Source organism: Lipotes vexillifer, unplaced genomic scaffold, assembly GCF_000442215.2.
Source record: "Lipotes vexillifer unplaced genomic scaffold, Lipotes_vexillifer_v1.1 scaffold1004, whole genome shotgun sequence".
NCBI lineage: Eukaryota > Metazoa > Chordata > Mammalia > Artiodactyla > Lipotidae > Lipotes > Lipotes vexillifer.
In genome coordinates, this window is record NW_006793064.1 from 452670 (window position 1) to 473606 (window position 20937).

A 20937-nucleotide genomic window follows, 5' to 3' on the forward strand; every position below is an offset into this window, starting at 1 on the left:
GACACACAGCTGGTGAGCAGCAGAGTCAGGATTCAACCCCACCCCTCTCTGGCTACTGGGGAGTGGATTCTTGGGGCGGGCTCTGGTCTGCCCTCCCAGAGCATCCTGAGCCCCCAACCAGTACTCCTGGGAGTCTCTCCCCCGGACTAGTAAGGGAATGTAGCATTTATGTTAATGTATGTTAATGAGTACTGGGTGCCTCCGGAGTCCACTTTGCCGCATTCCTGGCAACTCCTCCCCCCCTCCCCCAGGCAATGGAGAAGGAGGGGAGAGGGAGGCCCCACCCCCAGGCCCCTCTTTCCCCACCCCCACCCCACCCCCGTTGGGCAAAGAAGAAAACAGAAGTGAGTGAAGAGCTGTGATGTGGCTGGTGGGGGGGGGGGGGGGCCCCCCCCCCCGACCTCGTGATGATGGAGACACGCCATCACACATTTGTCCAAAGCCACAGAAGGTACAACCTCAAGAGGGATCCCTGATGTAAACTCTGGGTTCTGGGTGATGATGTGACAGTGCAGGTTTGTCAACCGTAACAAAGGTACCAGATGGTGGGGTTTGATAGTGGGGGAGCCCGTGCATGCTGGGGGGAGCAGGGGGAATTCTCTCAAGCGTGCTGTGAACCTGAAACTGCCGAATGCCCGTCAGCTAAAGGAATCAATGGCTTATTGCCTTGGAGGGGATGCAATCACAGAGTCCACAACCCTGTATGTGAGGCGCCATTCAAAGAGGCGGGGACCCATCAGGCAGAGTGGATAAGGGTGGTGACCAGCAAACAGCACCACACACATCCTCGGCCTGTCTCAGGGATGGGGGTGTGGGCTGCGTTCTGAAGGACGTGTGGGCCCCCGTCCACACAGCACACGACGCCCAGGCAGCTGAATCTCCCACTTGTCCAGAAAGCCTCTTCACGGCTCCCTGACTCCTGCGTCTGCGTCCACAGTGACCTTTGAAAGGTCCAGGCGCAGGGGCCATGCTCAGGTGCCCACGTGGAAAGCAGCCAGAGGAGGGAGGCCAAGGGGGGGGCCTCCCCCATCGCGGAGGGGCTGACCTCAGCCAGGGAGGAATGTGCAGGAGGCGGAGGGCTGGGGCGGAGCGGGTGGGGGTAGGGCCCCAGCTAGAGGCCCAGGGTTCCGGGCGGCCCCTCCCTCAGCCCCTCCACCTCAGCTCTGACTTGGCCCTCTGAAGGGAACAGGCAAGGAAGGAGGGGAGGAGCTCATCTTTCCAAAAAAGGTGGGCTGGGGGTCCTTGGGGAGCCTGGAAACCAGGTAGGGGGTGCATGAGGGAAATGCCAGAAAGACCCTTCCCGGGAGATCCCCTGGAGTGGGTAGCAGATTGTCAGGGAAGTTAGGCCTCAGTTGGGCTTTCCAGGGCCCACTTTCCACCGCTTCCCTCCCCCCATGCCTAAGTCCTCAGGGTAGCACATCCTAGTACCCACGTGACCGGAAGAGGGAAAGGTCGAGACTTTGGAGCCACCAGCCCTGATGGCTAAAGCAGGTGTGAGTGGGGAGCTAAGGCCCAACCCAGCCCAGGCTGAGCACTGGGAGTGTTGGCTGTAGCCTTCCTCAAATGGATGTCTCACCCCAGCCCAGTCACACCATCCAGAGCCCAGGCAGGGTGCAAGGGGCAGGCCCAGCTGGCGGTGAGGGCTGGGGAGCCAGGTGCTGGGACTTGGCACAATCCACTTCAATCCAGAAGGAAAAACCAAGGCCTTGCCAGGCTGTGCCACTGATAGGCAGCACCAGAGACCCAAGCTGCCTCCCCTAGTTTGTTCCGTTCTGTCGAGACCCAGGCCCAGGCTGCATGATTCCAGAGTCCTTGGGGACTTCCAGAGCCCAGTGTGACCCACAGCCAGTGACCCTGCCCCTAGGGGGCTGCCTCCATAAGTTTCCTACCCAGGGTCTGCATACGCTGGGACCTGGGGCTGAGGAGCAGAAAGGAGACCTTGTGGGGATGGGGACAATTTGAGCTCTCACTCCTGGGGATCTCCCTTCCTGCTCCAGGGAGGGGGACACATCTGGAAGTGGGAAGGCAATGCCAAGGGCTCAGGTGGGCCGGGAACAGCCCAGTCCCTTCGGCTGGGGGTTGAGTCCCAGGGTGTTGGACAGATGGTGGGGGTTCCTGGTCCCCTTTTCCAGTATGGACACTGGGTTGGGGGTGGGGATGAAACAGAGGCTGGGACCTGGGCCTGAAGAACTAAAAGCAGTGGGGGCAAGTAGGGGGTACCGTGCAGTTGGGTAGGGACCTCAAAGGCACTTGCTGATCTTGGCTGCTTGGGTGGAAAATTGTAAACAGCCAAAGAATTTTGTTTGCTTGCATGAGGCCAGGGGACGCTGCCCAGGTCCAAGGCAAAAGAGCCTGGGAGGAGGGAGAGGCCACATCCTGGAAGCCCAGGAGCTCAGGCAGGGGTATGTCACCCCCACTCCCCCTCCTGAAGGCCCCTGGTCCTCCCACTAACCCCTACCCTTCACCTGCCCACCAGCCAGCCAGGCTGGGCCAGAAACGCCAGGCCTGAGGTTCAGGAAAGAGGGGCATGGCCCCACCCTGGATGGGCACAGACACTTCTACTCCAGGGACTTGGCAGGAGATGGGCAGCAGAACCATGCACACTTGAAGTGCCCACATGGCCTCCCTCACAGACCCCTGAGGAGCTGCTGATAGCCTTGGGGAGGATGCAGCAGGATGCATTTTGGGGGGATTGAGGGGTGGAAGCCCACCCTCAAGCCCTGGTATGTTCACCCAGGTGGACCTGAGGGCCCCCCTTGACCACTGTCAACATTCAGCCCCTCCAAGGAAGCAGCCCTGGCAGTACAAACAGGGTGTGTCCACCAGACTCACCTTTAGGCCAAGACCCCAGACCCTTCCCAACTGAGGCGCTGAGGTGTAGGAGCCCCATCCTGTCCTTGAATCCCCCTTGGGTACCTCACTCTGTGTTTGGTGGGGCAGTTCCTCCCACCTTCAACCTTGGAAGAAAGACTGGAGTTCATGGAGATGGCATAGAATGCCCCTCACCTCCCAGCAGAGACATGGGACCACTGGTCATGACGGGTCTCTGGATGGTCCCACACCCTGCAGTGCAGAAGTGAGACTTGCCGCCTGCCTCCCGCTCTGTCGCCCCTCCGGCCCTCTTCTCCCGCCCCAGACTGGCTGTCATCAAAGCCACTGCCAGCCGGGTGGCAGAAGTACTAAGTGGCCCAAGCCCTAAGGAAGGACTGGGGCAGGGTCTTGGGGGTCCATCAAACCTCCACTTGAGAACGGGCGCTCCGACCTCTGACCCTGACCGGCCCTTCCCAGCTGGCTCCTGGGGACTGAGGTGGCAGCTGAGCCCCTCATTACCCACCTCCAGCTCCCCAACTATGGAGGGACAAGTGAAGAAACGAGTCCCTGGGGGTGCCCCATCCGACCAATCCCTCTGCCAGAGCTGCCTGGGGCTAGGGGGTCTCTACTGCTTCTTCCTTATTTGCCTTGACTGCCGGCCTCAGTTCCAGGACCGCTGCGTGGGGCATCCTGTTGCTCTGAAGCCCTACGGGGGAGGGGTCGGCCCTACCCGCCCCTCCCTTGTGCCCGCTCCGCTCTGGCCACCAACTCCAGCCGGTCCGGCTGCCTGCCCAGTCACCCGATCCGCCCCGTAAACTTGACGGCGGGGCGCGGCTGGCTTGGTGGGGGCGGGGGCTTCTCCTTAAAGGAGCCGTCAGAGGGTGCCCTAGGGCCCCTCGGCTTCTCCCCTTCTGCAGGGTGAGAAGGGGCCAGGGTGAGGAGCCGCTGATGCCGGAGCTCTCGGTGGCGTGTGGGAAGGCAACCTGGTGTTTTGTGACGTCGCAGACCTCACGGGCCTAGAAGAGGCAGCGGCAAGTGTCAGTGGAAGGAAGGAGGGAGGTGGGAGTCCTAGGGTGGGAGGGGTCTGGAAGCGGCAGAGCTAGGCGGGGGTTTGGGGAGAGCAGTCTGGAACGTGCCCCGGCAGCTGTGCCCCTTGCTTGAATGCACCCCAGGACCTAGCCCCACGCCAGGGCTACTGTGCCCGGCACCTGCCCAGCCAACTTCTGGGAAGGAGGGTGGGCATTGCAGCCAGAGCCTGACCCCATCTGAGAGGTCCAGGGAAGGGCTCTGGCTCAGAGAAGTGGAGGGTCTCAAAGATGGGAAAACCCTGAGGGCGAAGGCGGGATGGAGAGGCTCAGGGAGACTCTGGAGGCTGGAGAGGGAAGGGCAGCTCACCCGAGCTGGGGGTGAGAATCTGCTTCGGGCCCTTGGCTCTCCCCACTTGATTCCTCTTGGGTCTGAAGTCTGAGCTCACAGAATTTCTGTGTGTGACCAGCCCCTCCCACCCTCTGGGGTGGGGAGAGAGAGGTCAAGCAAAAAGCTGGGGCTGCTGGATCCAAGTGGGAGCAGCTCCCAAATCAGAAACTGAGGCGTCTGCCCAGCCCTGGGTCTCCCGGCTGCACTTCTCCCTCTGAGAAGTGGGTTTCCGGAGTGTCTCAGAGTTGAAGGCAGTGATTGACGCTGCGGTTATATTTGCTCACCTGCTTGTCCAGAGAGACTCATACACTTGTGCACAAACACATACACACATGTGCAACACAAACATGTATGTACTTACAAAGTGTACACCCCCCCAGACATGTACACACTGTGTAGACATGCATACAATGCCGTGTGTGCACACATGCATGCCACACCTACATGTGTAATACAACACACATGCCACATGGTTTCACATAGATATGTACACATATGCCTGCATACACACTACACACACACACATACACACTACAGAATACAGATACACAAAGGGATCCTTAGAAGCACATTCACAGACGCCCACACCATTGGCTCCAGCTCCAAATGTGCTTCTGTCCCTCTGTGGGCCCGTGGGTGCACAGCTACCTCCAGAGGCCTGACCCCCCTCCTGTTACCGTCACACCCATGACTGTCTTGTTTTGCTCATTGCACTTGGCACCACTGCAATGACTGCACCAATCTGAGTCCTTGTTGGTACTCTGCCCCCTCCTGCAGGAGGACCTTGTCTGTGTGCCCCACTGCCCCCAGCCCCAGTCCCAGGCTGGCATGACGTAGGCATGCAGAGTTTGTGAATTAATGCCTGTGGGTGTGTGTATATGAGGGCGGGTTACTGGGGAGGGTGACGTGGTGGGGTAGGCGCCTGCCAGTATGGGGTTGACCCCGATGGTGTGCCCAGCGTGGGTGTGTCTGTGATTGTGGCCAGGCAGGGCACCCTGCAAGGGAGAGGAGGACTTGCAAGTGGAATGCGACCCCCCAGCCTCTTTCCTCTAGGGGCTGTAATCTGATCCCTGGGGACTCCCCCCAGCCTCCCTCCCTATAGCTCTCGCTGCAGCTCCTTCTCTTCCAGATCCCGGGGCAGAGTCCAGGGTGGCTCAAGGCTCCTCCACACACGCCCGCTGAACCCTGAGCTCCCTGAGCTGCAGGGATGGGGCGGGCTGAGGCCGCCGCCATGATCCCAGGCCTGGCTCTGCTCTGGGTGGCAGTGCTGGGGGGTGCTGCCCCCAGCACGCCACGCCTTCGCCTCTCCTTCCAAGGTAGGTGCACCTGGCAGGCGGGAGGGCCCACCTCAGGGTGGGCAGGAAAGGGGCCCAGAGTGGATAGGGGGCATTTTGTTTGCTGTTGCACTGTGTGTGTGCCACCGGCTGGGTTGGATTGGGGGCACGCTCAGGCCATCTCCAATTAACCCTTTCCTGGCCTCAGTCCCCAAGCTCTCTGCCCACATTCTCCTCATGCTTTCCCAGGAAGCATGGCAACAGATCCTGCCTCTGTTCCATCCCCTGCTCCCAGGGAAGTTGAGGTGTGGGGACTATTAGAGCCCCCTTCCCACACCCCCTACACAGGGTGGTTACTAGGCAGTGGTATCACACTGAACCTAGGCTGGTGGCAGAGAACCCTCAGCCTAACTTTGGGGTTGGGGTTCTGGCTGTCCCAACATGCAAGCCTACCCAAGAGCCCTTGCCTACCTGTGCACTCGCCTGGAGACACTACTTGTCTGAGGTTGCCCTAGAAGCTCCACCTGCTTCCCCCATGGGGGCAGGGGTGGGCTGCACTGCTCACCCTGGAAGCTCTGACCCTGGGTGGGCCTGTCCCCCTGAGTGTAAACTCACACGCATGTAAATTCACATGTGTGTGGGCCAGGTCACATTTACAACCTTGGCCTGGGAGAAGCTTCTAGCATGACTGGCGAATCCTCAGTGATGTCCCCACCCCACAGAGCTCCAGGCCCAGCACGGTCTCCGGACCTTCAGGCTGGAGAGGACCTGCTGCTACGAAGCTTTGCTGCTGGATGAGGAGCGTGGGCGCCTGTTTGTGGGCGCTGAGAACCATGTGGCCTCCCTCAGCCTGGACAACATTAGCAAGCGGGCCAAGAAGGTGCCAGGGACGCCCAGCCTCAGCACTGCCCCGGGAAAGAGCCCCGGGACCCTACTCCAGGCTTCCTGGAGGATGGGCCCCCTGAGTGGACGCCACCCTCAGCATAGAGAACATCCTGAGTCCCTGACCTGTGTTCTCCCTCCTCCTCCCTCCCCATAGCTGGCCTGGCCGGCCCCTGTGGAATGGCGAGAGGAGTGCAACTGGGCAGGGAAGGACATTGGCGTGAGTGTTGGCTGCCTGGGTGGGAGTGGGGAGGGTCAGCCCCTCACTCTAGAGATGGGCAGTGCTAAAACAGAAGCCTGCCTGTTCTGGCTATGATGGGGGCAGGAGGGTTGAGGTGGCTGAAGTCCAGAGGTAGTGAGTCAGGGTGGGGGCTATGTGATTCTTCTTGGAGGCCTCTGCATCATGGGGGGCAATGCAGGCATGCTTCCCAATGAACCCATTCTGGTGAGAGGCGAGCCGGGCTGGTCACCAAGGGCACCTGAGTCCCTAGAGCCCATGTTAGTACTTGCCTGGGCTAATGCAGAAAAGAAGGGGTGGGAGTGCCACTGGTGAGCTGGGAGCCCTTAAGGCCACCTCCCCGGGGGAGGCCTCATTGTTCCTGCCCCGCCCACGTGCGCGCTAGACTGAGTGCATGAACTTCGTGAAGTTGCTGCATGCCTACAACCGCACCCACTTGCTGGCCTGTGGCACAGGGGCCTTCCACCCAACCTGTGCATTTGTGGAGGTGGGCCAGCGGCTGGAGGTAAGGCTAGGTCTGGTCAGGGAGGGAGGTTGGGAGGGTAAGGGAGGGCCTACAGTAACAACTCCCCCCTGCCTCCCAGGAGCCCATGCTCCGGCTGGACCTTCGAAGGCTAGAGGATGGCAAGGGCAAGAGTCCTTATGACCCCAGGCATCGGGCTGCCTCCGTGCTGGTGGGTGAGTCCAAAGGCTGGGGCCCCAAGAGAGCTCCTGGAACCCCTCAGAGACTCTAGCATCTCATAAAGTCCCAAGACCCTCCCTAGAGCCCCAGGGATCCCCCATGTCAGCCTCACTGACTCCCCAAGAGCCCCCAGAGCTCCACAGTGCCCCCAACCCACCACAAGAGCCTTTGGTTTCACTAAGCAGCCTTGCCCTGTCTACAGGGGAAGAGTTGTACTCGGGAGTAGCCGCAGACCTCATGGGCCGGGACTTTACCATCTTCCGCAGCTTGGGTCGGCGTCCAAGTCTCCGAACGGAACCGCACGATTCCCGCTGGCTCAACGGTGAAAGACTGGTGGGACTGTTGGGAGGGGGGCCTCATCTCCAACAGAGCAGGTGCTGAGTAAGGCCCATAAAGGGAGTGAGCAGTGAGTGCTCACCAGGTAGCTACCCTGGGTCAAGCCCTGCACTAGGCACTGGGTCGCAGGGTGGACAAGATAGGTATGGCCCGTGCCCTCTTTGAGTTCACAGACCTCAGAACTAATACACGATAAGATCAGTTCCAATGGCCAGGAGCTATAATGAGAGAATGGAGAGGAAGGGAAAAGGAGACTAGGCAGCGGTGGTGGTGGTGGTGGGAGGGTTGGGGAAAGGAAGCTACCCTGCTGAGAAAAGGTATGCGCTAATGCCCAAAACACAGCAGGATTTCGGGAAGAGCATAAGAGCATTCCAAGCAGAGGGAATAATTAGTGCAAAGACCCTGGGGGCAGGAACAAGCCAAGGAACAGACTCATGAAGGGAGCAATGACAAGGGGTCTGGACTGTCAGCACAGGGTAGGGCCAGGGTAGATTATTCTAAGAGTGATGAGACCCAGCAGAGTATTTGAAGCAGGAGTGGGGGCATCTACTTCCTGCTAGAGAGGAAGATTCATGAGTGAAGGTAAAACCAGGTACCCCATATCCCTCCTTTCTTGGCCCACTGGCATAGAGAACTGCCACGGGAGAGGCGAGAGGCCCACCACTGGCCAGGGTCTGCCTGCCTGTGGGCCCAGGTAGCCATGGTCTCTGCCGCCCTCTCGTGGCTTCTTCTTGACTCGCAGGCCCTCTTTCTTTCGATTGTGTCCTCGGGGAGCACCATCTGAACTTGGTCCCAGAGGCTGGGTGGTCAGCTGCTGCCCTGAGGGCTTCTGCCAGCACGAAAGAAAGGGGACGCAGTGCCTGGGCCTCCTAGCAGGGGGCAGGGCCAGGACCTTGCTGACCCCATGCCTCCTGCTGTGGTCAGAGCCCAAGTTCGTCAAGGTCTTTTGGATCCCGGAGAGTGAGAACCCGGACGACGACAAGATCTACTTCTTCTTCCGTGAGTCGGCAGTGGAGGCCACGCCGGCCCTGGGACGCCTGTCTGTGTCCCGCGTTGGCCAGATCTGCAGGGTGAGGAGTCCCTGGGCCACATTCGGTGATCCTGCCACCGCCCCTTTGCCTGTCTGTCGGGGCCTCGCCCTCATCCCCCCGTCCTGACCCCGCAGAACGACGTGGGTGGCCAGCGCAGCCTGGTCAACAAGTGGACTACGTTCCTGAAGGCGCGGCTGGTGTGCTCAGTGCCCGGTGCTGAGGGCGATACGAACTTTGACCAGCTCCGTAAGTGCCAGGAGTGGAGGATGGGGTGTGGGGAGGGGACGCAGGGGCGCAGACCCTGAGCCTAGCTGTGCACCCTCCCCCAACTTGGTCCCTTCCCTGCAGAGGACGTGTTCCTGCTGTCCTCGCGGGATCGCTGGACCCCGCTGCTCTATGCTGTCTTCTCCACGACCAGGTGAGGTGTGGGAGGTAGTGGGGCAAGGCTGGCTAGGCCCCACTTGAGCCCCTTACTCCACTTACATCTTCACCTGCAGCAGCATCTTCCAGGGCTCCGCATTGTGCGTGTACAGCATGAATGATGTGCGCCGGGCCTTCCTGGGACCCTTTGCACACAAGGAGGGGCCCGTGCACCAGTGGGTGTCCTACCAGGGCCGTGTCCCCTACCCCCGACCTGGCATGGTGCGTAGCCCAGGGACTCCCACCACAACCCACTTAAAGCTTCCGGGGTGGAGAACTTGGCCTGGGGTTTTCTTGGTGAATGTTGTGTCTTCTTTTTTTTATGGGTGGGAAAACATCATCTTCATTAGACAGGGCTCCTCAGGGGAAGGCCATGTTTCCCCCTCAGACCCCCAAAGGCAAGGCTGGAGTTCCTCTCTCAGATTCCCAGGGCAGGGCTCTGGCCAACACCCGCCCCCTGTGCGTGCGCGCGCACACACACACACTCACACACGCTCCAGGTTCCGGGAGGTGTCCTGTGGAGGGCTGCCCACCAGGCCTTCATATCCACATCCTTGTCATGCCTCCTTCCCACCCCCCAGTGCCCCAGCAAGACCTTTGGCACCTTCAGTTCCACCAAGGACTTTCCTGATGATGTCATCCAGTTTGCCCGGAACCACCCCCTCATGTACAATTCGGTCCTGCCTATGGGGGGGCGCCCCCTCTTCCAACAAGTGGGTGCCGGGTACACCTTCACCCAGATCACTGCGGACCGTGTAGCAGCTGTTGACGGATACTACGACGTCCTCTTCATTGGCACAGGTCAGGGTCCTGCCATGACCACCCACAAGACCCAGCCCAGGCTCTTTGGCCTGTTAGTGGAAGCTCCCCCTGTTCAGTCCCATCTCCATATTTTTCCAGGGGCTATGCCCCCATCTCCTTCTGGATGCTGCTCTGATTGCTCCAACCCACATTCTTCACCATCCCAACCATGCGGAGGGTGGAGGCCTCAGAGGTGAGGAGACCCCTGGCCCTGGCTGTCAGGGAACACAAGGAGTCACTCAGCCTTCTCATCCCTGCAGATGCTGGCACCGTCCTGAAGGTGATCTCCGTCCCCAAGGGTGGCCGGCCTAATGCTGAGGGGCTGCTCCTGGAGGAGCTGCACATGTTTGAGGTGAGGCCTAGCCCCCATTGCCTGGGGTACCCCCACCCCACGGAGCCCTGATCCCAGCACCCCTCCTCCCTCTCAGGACTCAGCTGCTGTCACCAGCATGCAAATCTCCTCCAAGAGGGTAAGTGACCAGAAGGCTTGTGGGCGGAATGGACCCAGCCTGTTCCCAGGTGCCCCCACCCCCATTCTTCTCTTGGTAATTACAACCCCCGGTTTCGAGTACAGGCTCTGCCTTCACTAGACTGTGGGACCTGAGACCTCAGTGTTCCCTTTTGTCAAATGGGGGAAGGGATCCCTGACCTATGGGAGGCAGGCACGGGGCCACCCTCGGTCAGCCTGGAGCCCCTTGTACCCCTAGCACCAACTGTACGTAGCCTCTCGGAGCGGGGTGGCCCAGATCCCGTTGCACCGCTGCGCTGCCCACGGCCGTGCCTGTGCCGAATGCTGTCTGGCACGTGACCCTTACTGCGCCTGGGATGGGGCCGCGTGCACGCGCTTCCAGCCCAGTGCCAAGAGGTGGGTAGGATCAGGGGCGGGCTGCCTGGAGGGAGTCTTTATCTGCCCCTGGCTAAAAGAAGGGCTCACGGAGACTCTAATGTCCCCTCTCCCCAGGAGGTTCCGACGGCAGGATGTAAGGAACGGTGACCCCAGCACACTGTGCACCGGGGGTGAGTGTCCCAGCTGCTCTCACCCCCCAACCCTTAAAGACTGCCCCACCCTGCCCTGCCTTGTCTGAATCTGACATTCCTTTTGCCCCCAGACTCATCCCATCCTGCGCTGCTGGAGCGGAAGGTGTTCGGCGTGGAGGGAGGTAGCGCCTTCCTGGAGTGTGAGCCCCGCTCGCTGCAGGCGCGCGTGGAGTGGACCTTCCAGCGCGCGGGGGAGGCGGCCTACACTCAGGTGAGCCTCCCCCCACTCCCCTCCCAACCAGGCCCTTGTTCCGACTCCTACGTCCAGGAAGTGCGCGCTCTGATTAATGAGGCCCTTGGCCTGCTCCGGACATCTAGATGCGATCCAGCTCCGCCCAGTGAGTCTCCGCCCAACCAGACCCCTAACGCCCAGTTTGGCCCCTTGCCTGCACTCCGCATCCTGGTGAGGCCCCATTCCTCTAACTAGGCTCCTGACGCCCGCGCCCCAGCCCAGTCCGAAGGAAGCCCCGCTCTTTCTCCGCCCACTGGGGGGTGGTCTCTGACGCGCCCCCACGTTCAGGCGAGCCCCGCCCTGTTCCCTAACGTCAGCCTCACGCTGATCCGGCTTGCAGGTGCCCTCAGAGGAGCGAGCCGAACGCACGATGCGGGGCCTGCTGCTTCGCTGGTTGCGGCGTGGGGACTCAGGCCTGTACCTGTGCGCAGCCGTGGAGCAGGGCTTTTCGCAGCCAATGCGTCGCCTGGCGCTGCACGTGCTGAGTGCTGCGCAGGCTGAAAGGCTGGCCCGGACCGAGGAGGCTGCTCCCGTTGCGCCGCCGGGCCCCAAGCTCTGGTACCGGGACTTCCTGCAGCTGGTGGAGCCGGGCGGCGGTGGTACGAACTCCCTGCGAATGTGTCGTCCGCAGCCCGCGCCGCGCCCACCGCCTCCCGAGTCGCGGAGGAAGGGCCGCAACCGGAGGACACACGCCCCAGAACTGCGTGCTGAGCGGGGGCCGCGCAGCGCAGCGCACTGGTGACTCGGCCGTCCCCACACTGGGGACTGGGGAGGTGGCAGCAGCAGGGAGAGGGGGCGGTCAGACCCTGGGAAGCAGCTAGGGCCCCGGCACACAGCGGTTCCTGGTGGAGGGAAGACAACGACCCGACAGGCCCTGGCCAACAGGCAGCCATGCCGGCTTATTTATTAACAGAGAATAATCCTTGAATGCAACCCCGATAGGGGCGGCCCAGGCTGCGCACAGGGTCCAGCTGGTCAGGAGGAGGCAGAGAAGCAGGGTCCCCGAGTAACGACCTGGGTGGGGGAGGTGCCCAGAATGCCCACCCTGGGGGAAGGGCCACCTCTTTGGGCAGTGAGCAGAAAGCTGTGAACAGGCTGGGGGTGGGGGTGGGGGTGGGGCAGGCCGACTGTACTAATGCAATAAACATGTTATCAGCTGAAGCTGGAACGGCCCCATCAGACAGCCGCTGGTCTTAGTGTTACTGACTCAGGTTCTTGGACTCTTTAATCAATAGAAGTTGGTAAGAGGCCAGATGAGAAATTCGGGCAAGGCCTTATTGGGGCTCATGCTGCAGAACAAGGGAGTGAAAATAAGAAACAGGTGCCCAACAAGCAACAGGTGCCCTTGCTTGCTTGCTGGGGGAACAAGGGTTTGGGGGAGGGTGGCTCCGAGCTGGTTCCTTAAATGGAGTGAGAGTAGGGGCACATCCATGGTTCAGGCAGTAGGGGTGGCTTAGGTGGTCTGCCCACCCTCTTGGTGGTGTCCTGGGCAGGAATGGTGAGTAGTGCACTCCTTTTGCTCCCAGCACTTCAGAAGTGGCAGTTGGGTTTTTGGTCTTTTTGTATCTTGTTCATAATTTGCCCCAGTTGCAGGTGCATAGTTATTTTTAGTCCCTTGTGGTTGCTTTGTATTCTGTTGCTCCAGGAGATGTTTGTCCAGGTGTAAGCACTGCAGCAAAGGGTCCCAGGTCCCAGCCTGTCTCATTCCCCCCTGAGGGCTTCTACACCCTTTATTTTTAAGGATTAAGGGACCGGAGGTCTTCTTCTTCTGAAATGTCTTCCTGCTGGACAGGAGCTGCAGATCCTAACCTACCCTATAGGTATAGAAGTCCCTTGCTGACTGTTTTAGGGGCCAGGGTTACCCTTGGCTGGAGTGGGTTGAAATCCTTGAGCCATCATGAGCCTTCCTTGAAACTGTTGAAGTCTAGACACAAACTTAACCAAAAGCTTAAACAGACAAGGGCCAAAGAGGAGAAGAACAATAATAGCCACAAGAGAGCCTAGAAAGGGAAGGAATCAGGTTAACTTTGGGAGGGCTTCCCTAACTGCTGACCAGACGACGGAGGCGATATCACCCCTGCCAAAATTGTGAAGCCATTCTGCTTGGGTGTATATTTCTTTAATATTAACTTCTATCTGTCCTGTGACACTGATTTAGGTGCAGCAGGAAGTAATAGTTATCCCACAGATTCTGCCTTGTTCTGTCAGAAGGTAATCGAGCTAGATGATTATCAAGAGCTGCATTAATGAAAGTAACGAGAGGTCTTAAGTCCTGTTAAGGCTTGCCCTGTCTGTTTTATCACATAACCAAGCTGTCTGGTGAGATTTCTCAGTGTTGCTTCATGATAAGGGAAGCCTCCCCATGGAGCTGCCAGTCCTATGGCCAGCCCTGCCGCTGCTGAGATCATTCCTAGTGCTCTCTGGGTTTGGTGGTGAGCTAGAGTGGTCCTGTTATAGATCACCATCCCTCTTAGCCCTGTAGTCCCTAGAGTGCACTCTCCTGTGAAGTGGACATTATCAGTGCAGTTATAGGCCATAGCTTGGTTGGAAAAGGATAGGGTCTGGCCATAATTTTCTAACATGTGATGGTTTGGATGTCCACAGAGGAAGACAAACCCTTCAGGGGTGCAGGCCTGAATGTCTGTCTCACCGTGGTTAAGATTTGATAGTCCTTGAAGGACATAGCTGTTGCTACTACCTGTTCAACTAGGGGAGGACGGCAAACTGTTGTTGGTAATTTAGATCATATGATGTTATAAGAATCTCTCTCTCTCTTTTATTTTTTTTTTTTGGCTGTGTGGGATCTCAGTTCCCCAACCAGATATTGAATCCGGGCCACAGCAGTGAAAGCCTGGAATCCTAACCACTAGGCCACCAGAGAGTTCCTGCAAAGCTCTTGTTAATGCAGTTAGCTCAGCACTGTGGGCCGATGTCTGTGGTGGCAGGGCCTTGGTTTCTGTGACTTCATCTAGACCAACTATGGCATACCCTGCCTTCCGAGTTCCCATCTCTATAACACTGCTCCCGTCAGTAAACCATTTGACCTCAGGGCTGTCAAGAGGTTCATCTAGAAGATTAGACCTGCTGGAGTAAGTTTGTTCTATGATCTCTATACAGTGATGCAGTAAATCTCTACTCTCGACAACTGGAAGGAGGGTTGCTGGGTTCAGGGTTTGGCACACCTGTATGTCAAGGGTGCCCATGAGGAGAGCGTGATATCTTGTCAGTCTTCCTCCAGTCAACCAGTGATGTCCTTTGACGTCCAGCACAGATTGTACTTGACGGGGGGTTAATACATTTATAAGTGTTGTCCCAGGTTGGGTTTTTGGTCTTTTGGAAGCCTCATTAACTAAGAGGCCTGTGGCTGGTATTGCCCGCAGGTAGCTGGGCCATCCCAGGGTTATTGAGTCCAGTTGTTTTGAAAAGTAAGCCACTGGTCTCTGATCTGGTCCCACATCTGATGCCAGCTTTTGGGTCAGGACTCCTAGCGCTATCCCTGACTTTTCATGAGCATATACGGTAAAGGGCTTGTCCAAATTTGGAAGTCCCAGTGCTAGTGTTCTGTTTAACTCAGCCTTTAGAGTCTCAAAGTCCCAATGGTGGTCCCTATTCTGGTGAAGGAGTTCCCTTTCTTTTCCCTTTACAGCCTTATAGGGACTTCCCTGGTGGTCCAGTGGTTAAGACTCTGTGCTTCCACTGCAGGGGGTATGGGTTCTATCCCTGGTTAGGGAACTAAGATCCCACATGCCCTGCGGTGAGGCCAAGGAACACACACACACACACACACACACACACACCACAAAAACAAAAACAATTATCTAGAGCCTTATATAGGGGTTTGGCTCTAACGCCATAATTTGGAATTCAGATATGACAGAACCCAGCCATCCTGAGAAAGCCCTGGAGTTGCCTCTTTGTGGTTGGAGATGGTAATGCACTAATTGCTATTCTTCAGTCTATGCCCAGGGCTCGCGCCTCTGGGGTTAAAACAAATCCTAAACACTGAACCTGTTGCTGTGAGATGTGAGCCTAGTTTGGGGAGACTTTATGTCCCCTTTTTACCAGAAGATTTGGGACCTTAACAGTATTTTGATCTGAATCTTGTTTTGTCTCACTACTTATTAATAAATCATCAATATATTGTGGCAGAGTTCCCTTTTCAAGGCTTAGTTCTCAGTTCCCATGCCAACCCATTTCCAAAAAGAGGGGTGCTATCCCAAAAACCCTGTGGAAGCACTGTCCAAGCATATTGGGTAGCCTCCAGGGTGTCGGGGTCCCTCCATTTAAAGGCGAAAAAGGTATTGAGAGTCTGGATGTAGGTGAATATAGAAAAATGCATCTTTGAGGTCCACAACAGAAATATCGAGTGCTCCCTGGTACTTGAGCGAGGAGGGTGAATGGGTTTGGCACCACTGGGTGCTCGTAAGTCTTATATAAACCAATATTCCCCGTTAGGCTCCTGAACAGGGAGAACTGGGGTGTTGCAAGGGGATTGGTAGGGCCTAATGAGTCCATGTTTTAGGAATTTGGTGAGCAGTGGTTGGATCCCCCTCAGGGCTTTAGGCTGTAAAGAATATTGTCTCTTCCAGGGGTATTTTTCCCCAGGCCTTAATCTTATTTTTATCAGTGGAACATGTTTTGTCTTTCCTAACACCGAGGCGTTTACCTGTTGTCTAATTTTGAGGGGAATGTTTTGAGGAGTATTTTGATGAGTAGCAGATGGGTCATCTGGAGCTACTAATAGATGCATTTTCTGTTTGAATTTTTTACCTTTTTTGACTTTACCCTGTTCTAAGAATGTACTAGCTCTTCCTCTTCTGAGGAGGAGGACAGGGCATTCTGGCATATACAAAAAGCATTGAGTAATAATAATGGGGCTTCCCTGGTGGCGCAGTGGTTGAGAGTCCGCCTGCCGATGCAGGGGACACAGGTTTCGTGCCCCGGTCCGGGAAGATCCCACATGCCGCGGGGCGGCTGGGCCCGTGAGCCCTGGCCGCTGAGCCTGCGCCTGCAGAGCCTGTGCTCCGCAACGGGAGAGGCCGCAACAGTGAGAGGCCCGCATACCGCCAAAAAAAAAAAATAATAATAATAATGGACCTGATTCTGTAGGCAAAGGGAGATGTAAATCGCCTTACCTTTCTTTGGCCGTCCATCAACTCCCGTCGCATTACAGTCAGGGTTGGAGAGGGGACCAGCCAGCCAAGGCAGAACAGAGTAGGTGGCTCCAGTGTCTACAGGAAATTCAGTTTTTCCTACTGGCCACATCAGGGGTGACCCAAGGCTCCGCTGATAATAATAATAATGGACCTGATTCTGTAGGCAAAGGGAGATGTAAATCGCCTTACCTTTCTTTGGCCGTCCATCAACTCCCGTCGCATTACAGTCAGGGTTGGAGAGGGGACCAGCCAGCCAAGGCAGAACAGAGTAGGTGGCTCCAGTGTCTACAGGAAATTCAGTTTTTCCTACTGGCCACATCAGGGGTGACCCAAGGCTCCGCTGGAGTAATGAGAATGGATCTAGTGAGATCTGGAGCCAGGCGGGCGCTTGGGTCAGTCAGTATGTGGGAATCTCTTATCTGAGAGATTTGCAAGGAACTGGGGTGGGTCGGGGGTGTTTTTTTGGTGTTCCACAGGACGGCGCTAGGACATCCCCCCTTCCAGTGCTCCTCCTTCAGACAAAAGGCACACTGGTTTTAGTCCAGGTGGCTTCTCGGCTGTTTGTCTGGTCTTCTCAGCAGTCTAGGGTCCCCTCAAGGTGGCAGGTAAATCAGAGTAGCCAAAAGCTGCGTTTTCTTGATTAGCTTCCCATCCTGATAGGCCTCCCGTATTAAGTCTTGGTTATTATAGACCTTGAAGGCCTCCTCTACCAAGGTTGACAACGGGGTTTGGGACCCAGCCTCAAGCTTTTGAAATTTTCTCTTGCTATCAGGAGCGGACTGGGTGATCAAATGCATGGCCAGTAGTGATGTCCCTTCTACAGACTCAGGGTCTGTATTGATGTACTTCCTGAATGCCTCTGAAACCCAGCTCAGGAAAACTGCTTTTATCTTTTTTCTGTGTAACTTTTTTTTTTTTTTTTTTACTTACAGTGTTGTGTTAGTTTCAGGTGTATAGAGAAGTGATTCGGTAATACATAGACATATATTCATTCTTTTGCAGATTCTTTTGTCATATAGGTTATTACCGAACATTCAGTAGAGTTCCCTGTGCTATACAGTAGTAGGTCCTTGTTGATATCTATTTTATATACAGTAGTATGTTCATGGTTTTTCTGTTGTTGTTTTTTTTTTCGCACCGTGGGTATCTTAGTTCCCCAGCCAGCCAGGGATGGAACCCTTGCCCACTGCAATGGGAGCGTGGAGTCTTAACCACTGGACTGCCAGGGAAGTCTCAGTAGTGTGTGTACGTTAATCCCAACTCCTAATTTATCCCTCCCCTCCACATTTACCCGCCACCCCAGGGAATCACAAGTCTGCATTCGGACTGTGAGCCTGTTTCTGTTTTGCAAATAAGTTTATTTGTATCATTTTAAAAAATTAGATTCCACATATGAGTGATGTCATATGATGTTTGTCTTTCTCTTTCTGACTTATTTCACTTAGAATGATAATCTCTAGGTCCATCCATGTTGGTGCAAATGGCATTATTTCATTCTTTTTTACGCCTGAATAATATTCCTTTGTATCTATGCACCAATCTTTTTTTTGTTTTGTTTTCTTTGCCCACTAGGCTTGTGGGATCTTAGTTCCTGACCAGGTGTTGAACCTGTGCCCTTGGTAGTGAGAGCGCGGACTCCTAACCACTGGACAGCCAGGGAATTCCCATGTACCACACCTCCTTTATGCATTTGTCGATGGATCTGTGTAACTTCCTGGACTTTATAATTTACAGTTTTCACTATATACCTTTTCATTCCTTCTGATACACAAGTAATATAATGTTTCATCTTCGCCTGGCCTACGCGATCCTCATAGTCCCAGTGTGGGTGTGATCTGGGATTATGTTACCACTCACTTGATAACTTTGGTGGTGTAGATTGGTGGCCAGTAGGCCATCTGTGTGTTTTTTGGCCATTTTCAGTATATGCTCCTTTTCATCCGGGGGCAAGAGTGGACCAGAATAACTATGATGTCCTGCCAGGTCACGGAGAATGTTAATCGCAGCCTGATAAATTTGCCCCTAAGCTTTTCAGGGTTCTCTGAGAACCTTCCAAATCGCTCCTTACAGATTTCTAGGTCCCCCAGTGAGAAGGGAACACGCACTCTAGTAATTGCTCTGTTTTCCTGGAGTGGGTAAAAAGCCTGGTGGGGCAAAAGTGCGGGCTAAATTTGAACCTGATCAGAGCCCCATTGGGGAAAGCCCCGGGGGTACTGATTTTGAGGTTTCTGATTTGACAGGGTAAGGTGTGGGGCCTGGGGCTGAAGGAGATGGTGAAGGGGAAGAAATGGGGGACTGAAAATGAGGCTCGATGTGCTGACGGCTACTGGGCGGTTGAAAGAGGGGATCCATGAGAAGGTCTGGCTCACACCTTTAGGGGGAAACCTGGAAATAGAGACTAAACACGCACGACAAGAATCCCTCAGACCTTAATCTTGATAAAGTTTTATAAAGGCCTGTACATATGGGACTTTCCCCATTTTGGAGACAGTTTACAAAACAGGTCCAGTAGTAAAAGGCTGTTAAAGATAAGAGATTCATTCTCTGACCACTTCTGATGGTCATCCAAAGCATTTTGGGGTCAGGCTATGTTGCAAGAAAAAATCAGCTTATTCCTTTTTTTTTCCCTTAATTTAAAAAAATTTTGTACTGGAGTATAGTTGATTTATAATGTTGTGTTAGTTTCAGTTGTACAGCTAAATGATTCAGTTATGTATATGTAAGTATCCATTCTTTTGCAGATTCTTTTGCCATATAAGTGATTAATTACAGAATATTGAGTAGAGTTCCTTGTGCTGTATATTAGTAGGTCCCTGTAGATTATTTTTTTAACAATGGAAGACACTTTATTATTATTTTTTAAAAATATCTTTCAATTTATTATTTATTTATTTATTTATTATTTATTTTTGGCTGTGTTGGGTCTTCGTTTCTGTGCAAAGGCTTTCTCTAATTGCGGCGAGCGGGGGCCACTCTTCATCACGGTGCGCGGGCCTCTCACTGTCGCGGCCTCTCTTGTTGCGGAGCACAAGCTCCAGACCGGCAGGCTCAGTAGTTGTGGCTCACGGGCCTAGTTGCTCCGCGGCATGTGGGATCTCCGCAGACCAGGGCTCGAACCCGTGTCCCCTGCATTGGCAGGCAGATTCTCAACCACTGCGCCACCAGGGAAGCCCTATTATTTTTTTAAATCATCTTTCAACATTTCAACTCTGGGTAGAAATCAGACGCATAGATTATCTATTTTATAAAAAGTTGTGTGTATACTTAAACACCAAACTCCTAATTTATCCCTCACCTGCATGTTTCTTCCTGACCCAACCCCAGCAAGCACAAGTTGGCTTTCTTCTTTTATAAAAATTAATTAATTATTTATTTAATGGCTGCCTTGGGTCTTAGTTGCAGCTCGGGAGCTTAGTGGCCCCTCGGATGTGGGATCTTAGATCCCTGTCCAGGAATCAAAACAACGTCCCCTGCATTGGAAGGCGGATTCTTAACTACGGGATCACCAGGGAAATTGCACAAGTTGGCTTTCTCGTCTGTGATTCTGTTTGTGTTCTCCAAATAAGTTCATTGGTGTCCTACTTTTTTCTTTTAATCCACATCTAAGTGATATCCTATGATATTTGTCGATCTCTGTGAGTCTGTCACTGTTTAGTGAATCAGTTCATTTGCACCAAATTTTAGATTCCACATATGTCATATCCCATGATATTTGGCAACCTCCTTCCGAACTGATTACCCTTACTTGGATCATCTCGAGGTCCTTCCATGTTGCTACAAATGGCAGTATTTCCTTCTTTTGTATGGCGGAGTAGTATTCCATTGTACATATATACCACATCTTCTGTATCCAGTCATCTGTCAGCGGACATTTTGCTTGCTTTGGTGTCTCGGTTGTCTTATATAGTGCTGTCATGCACGTTAGGGTGTGTGTAGGTTTTCGAACTATGGTTTTCTTTGGGTGTTTGCCCAGAAGTGGGATTGGGGCATCAGATGGTAGCTCTATTTTTTGTTATTGAAGGAACCTACCAACTGAACTCCCCAATGGCTCTACCAGTTACATTTCCCCCAGCAGTGGAGGAGGGTTTGCTTTGTCCATGCCCTGTCCGGGATTTAATGTTGGGAGACGTTTTCATGATGGCCATTCTGACTGGTGTCAGATGATACCTCGTTGCTGTTTTGATTTGCAATTGTGAAGAAATAGGTGATCTTCACTGTCTTTTCATGTTTTTTTGTTTTTGATGTTTCCTTCTTTTCCAACAGTGTGAGTGCAGTGTACCTCTGGAAATTGTCTTCTGACAAATCCGGCCTGTTTCGAATTCTTTTCAATTACCTATCCTAGGACATTTCTTGAGCGCAGGTGTTATTTTTTGAAAGCCCTGCAGGCCTTCTGAATCCTAGTGCCCTGAAGCACCGGTTTCCAAGTTGTTGTTACCGGGATCATCCACAAGGCGGCGGGCTTCTTCGTGGCCATCTCTGGTCCCTCTGGCAACCAGAGCCTTAGCGAAAGAAAGTGGTGTTCCTGGGTGGTACCTTGGAGGGGCACGTGCGAGAACAAACACTCAAGGGCTTTTGTCTCCTTCCTTCCTGCCTGTTACCCTCACCCCCAGACGAGTCGCA

The 20937-nt window shown here is 54.8% G+C and overlaps 1 protein-coding gene across 3 annotated transcripts; it reads left to right on the forward strand.

The window, feature by feature from the left end:
* Positions 1-5184: 5184 nt before the first annotated feature.
* On the forward strand, positions 5185-12347 carry SEMA3B (semaphorin 3B). Of its 3 annotated transcripts, none has more exons than XM_007466228.1 (17): positions 5185-5543; positions 6224-6381; positions 6541-6603; positions 7007-7126; positions 7206-7299; positions 7506-7625; positions 8564-8709; positions 8805-8916; positions 9019-9088; positions 9168-9312; positions 9672-9891; positions 10152-10243; positions 10320-10361; positions 10599-10756; positions 10853-10908; positions 11001-11140; positions 11502-12347. In XM_007466228.1, exons 1-17 carry the CDS (start codon positions 5435-5437, stop codon positions 11901-11903), a joined length of 2247 nt encoding a protein of 748 aa, XP_007466290.1. In that variant the 5' UTR covers positions 5185-5434; the 3' UTR covers positions 11904-12347. The 3 variants fall into 3 exon arrangements, with proteins under 3 accessions (XP_007466290.1, XP_007466291.1, XP_007466292.1); XM_007466229.1 differs by having other exon boundaries at positions 5357-5543; positions 9171-9312; XM_007466230.1 differs by having other exon boundaries at positions 5435-5543; positions 9004-9088; positions 11502-11903.
* Positions 12348-20937: the final 8590 nt, after the last annotated feature.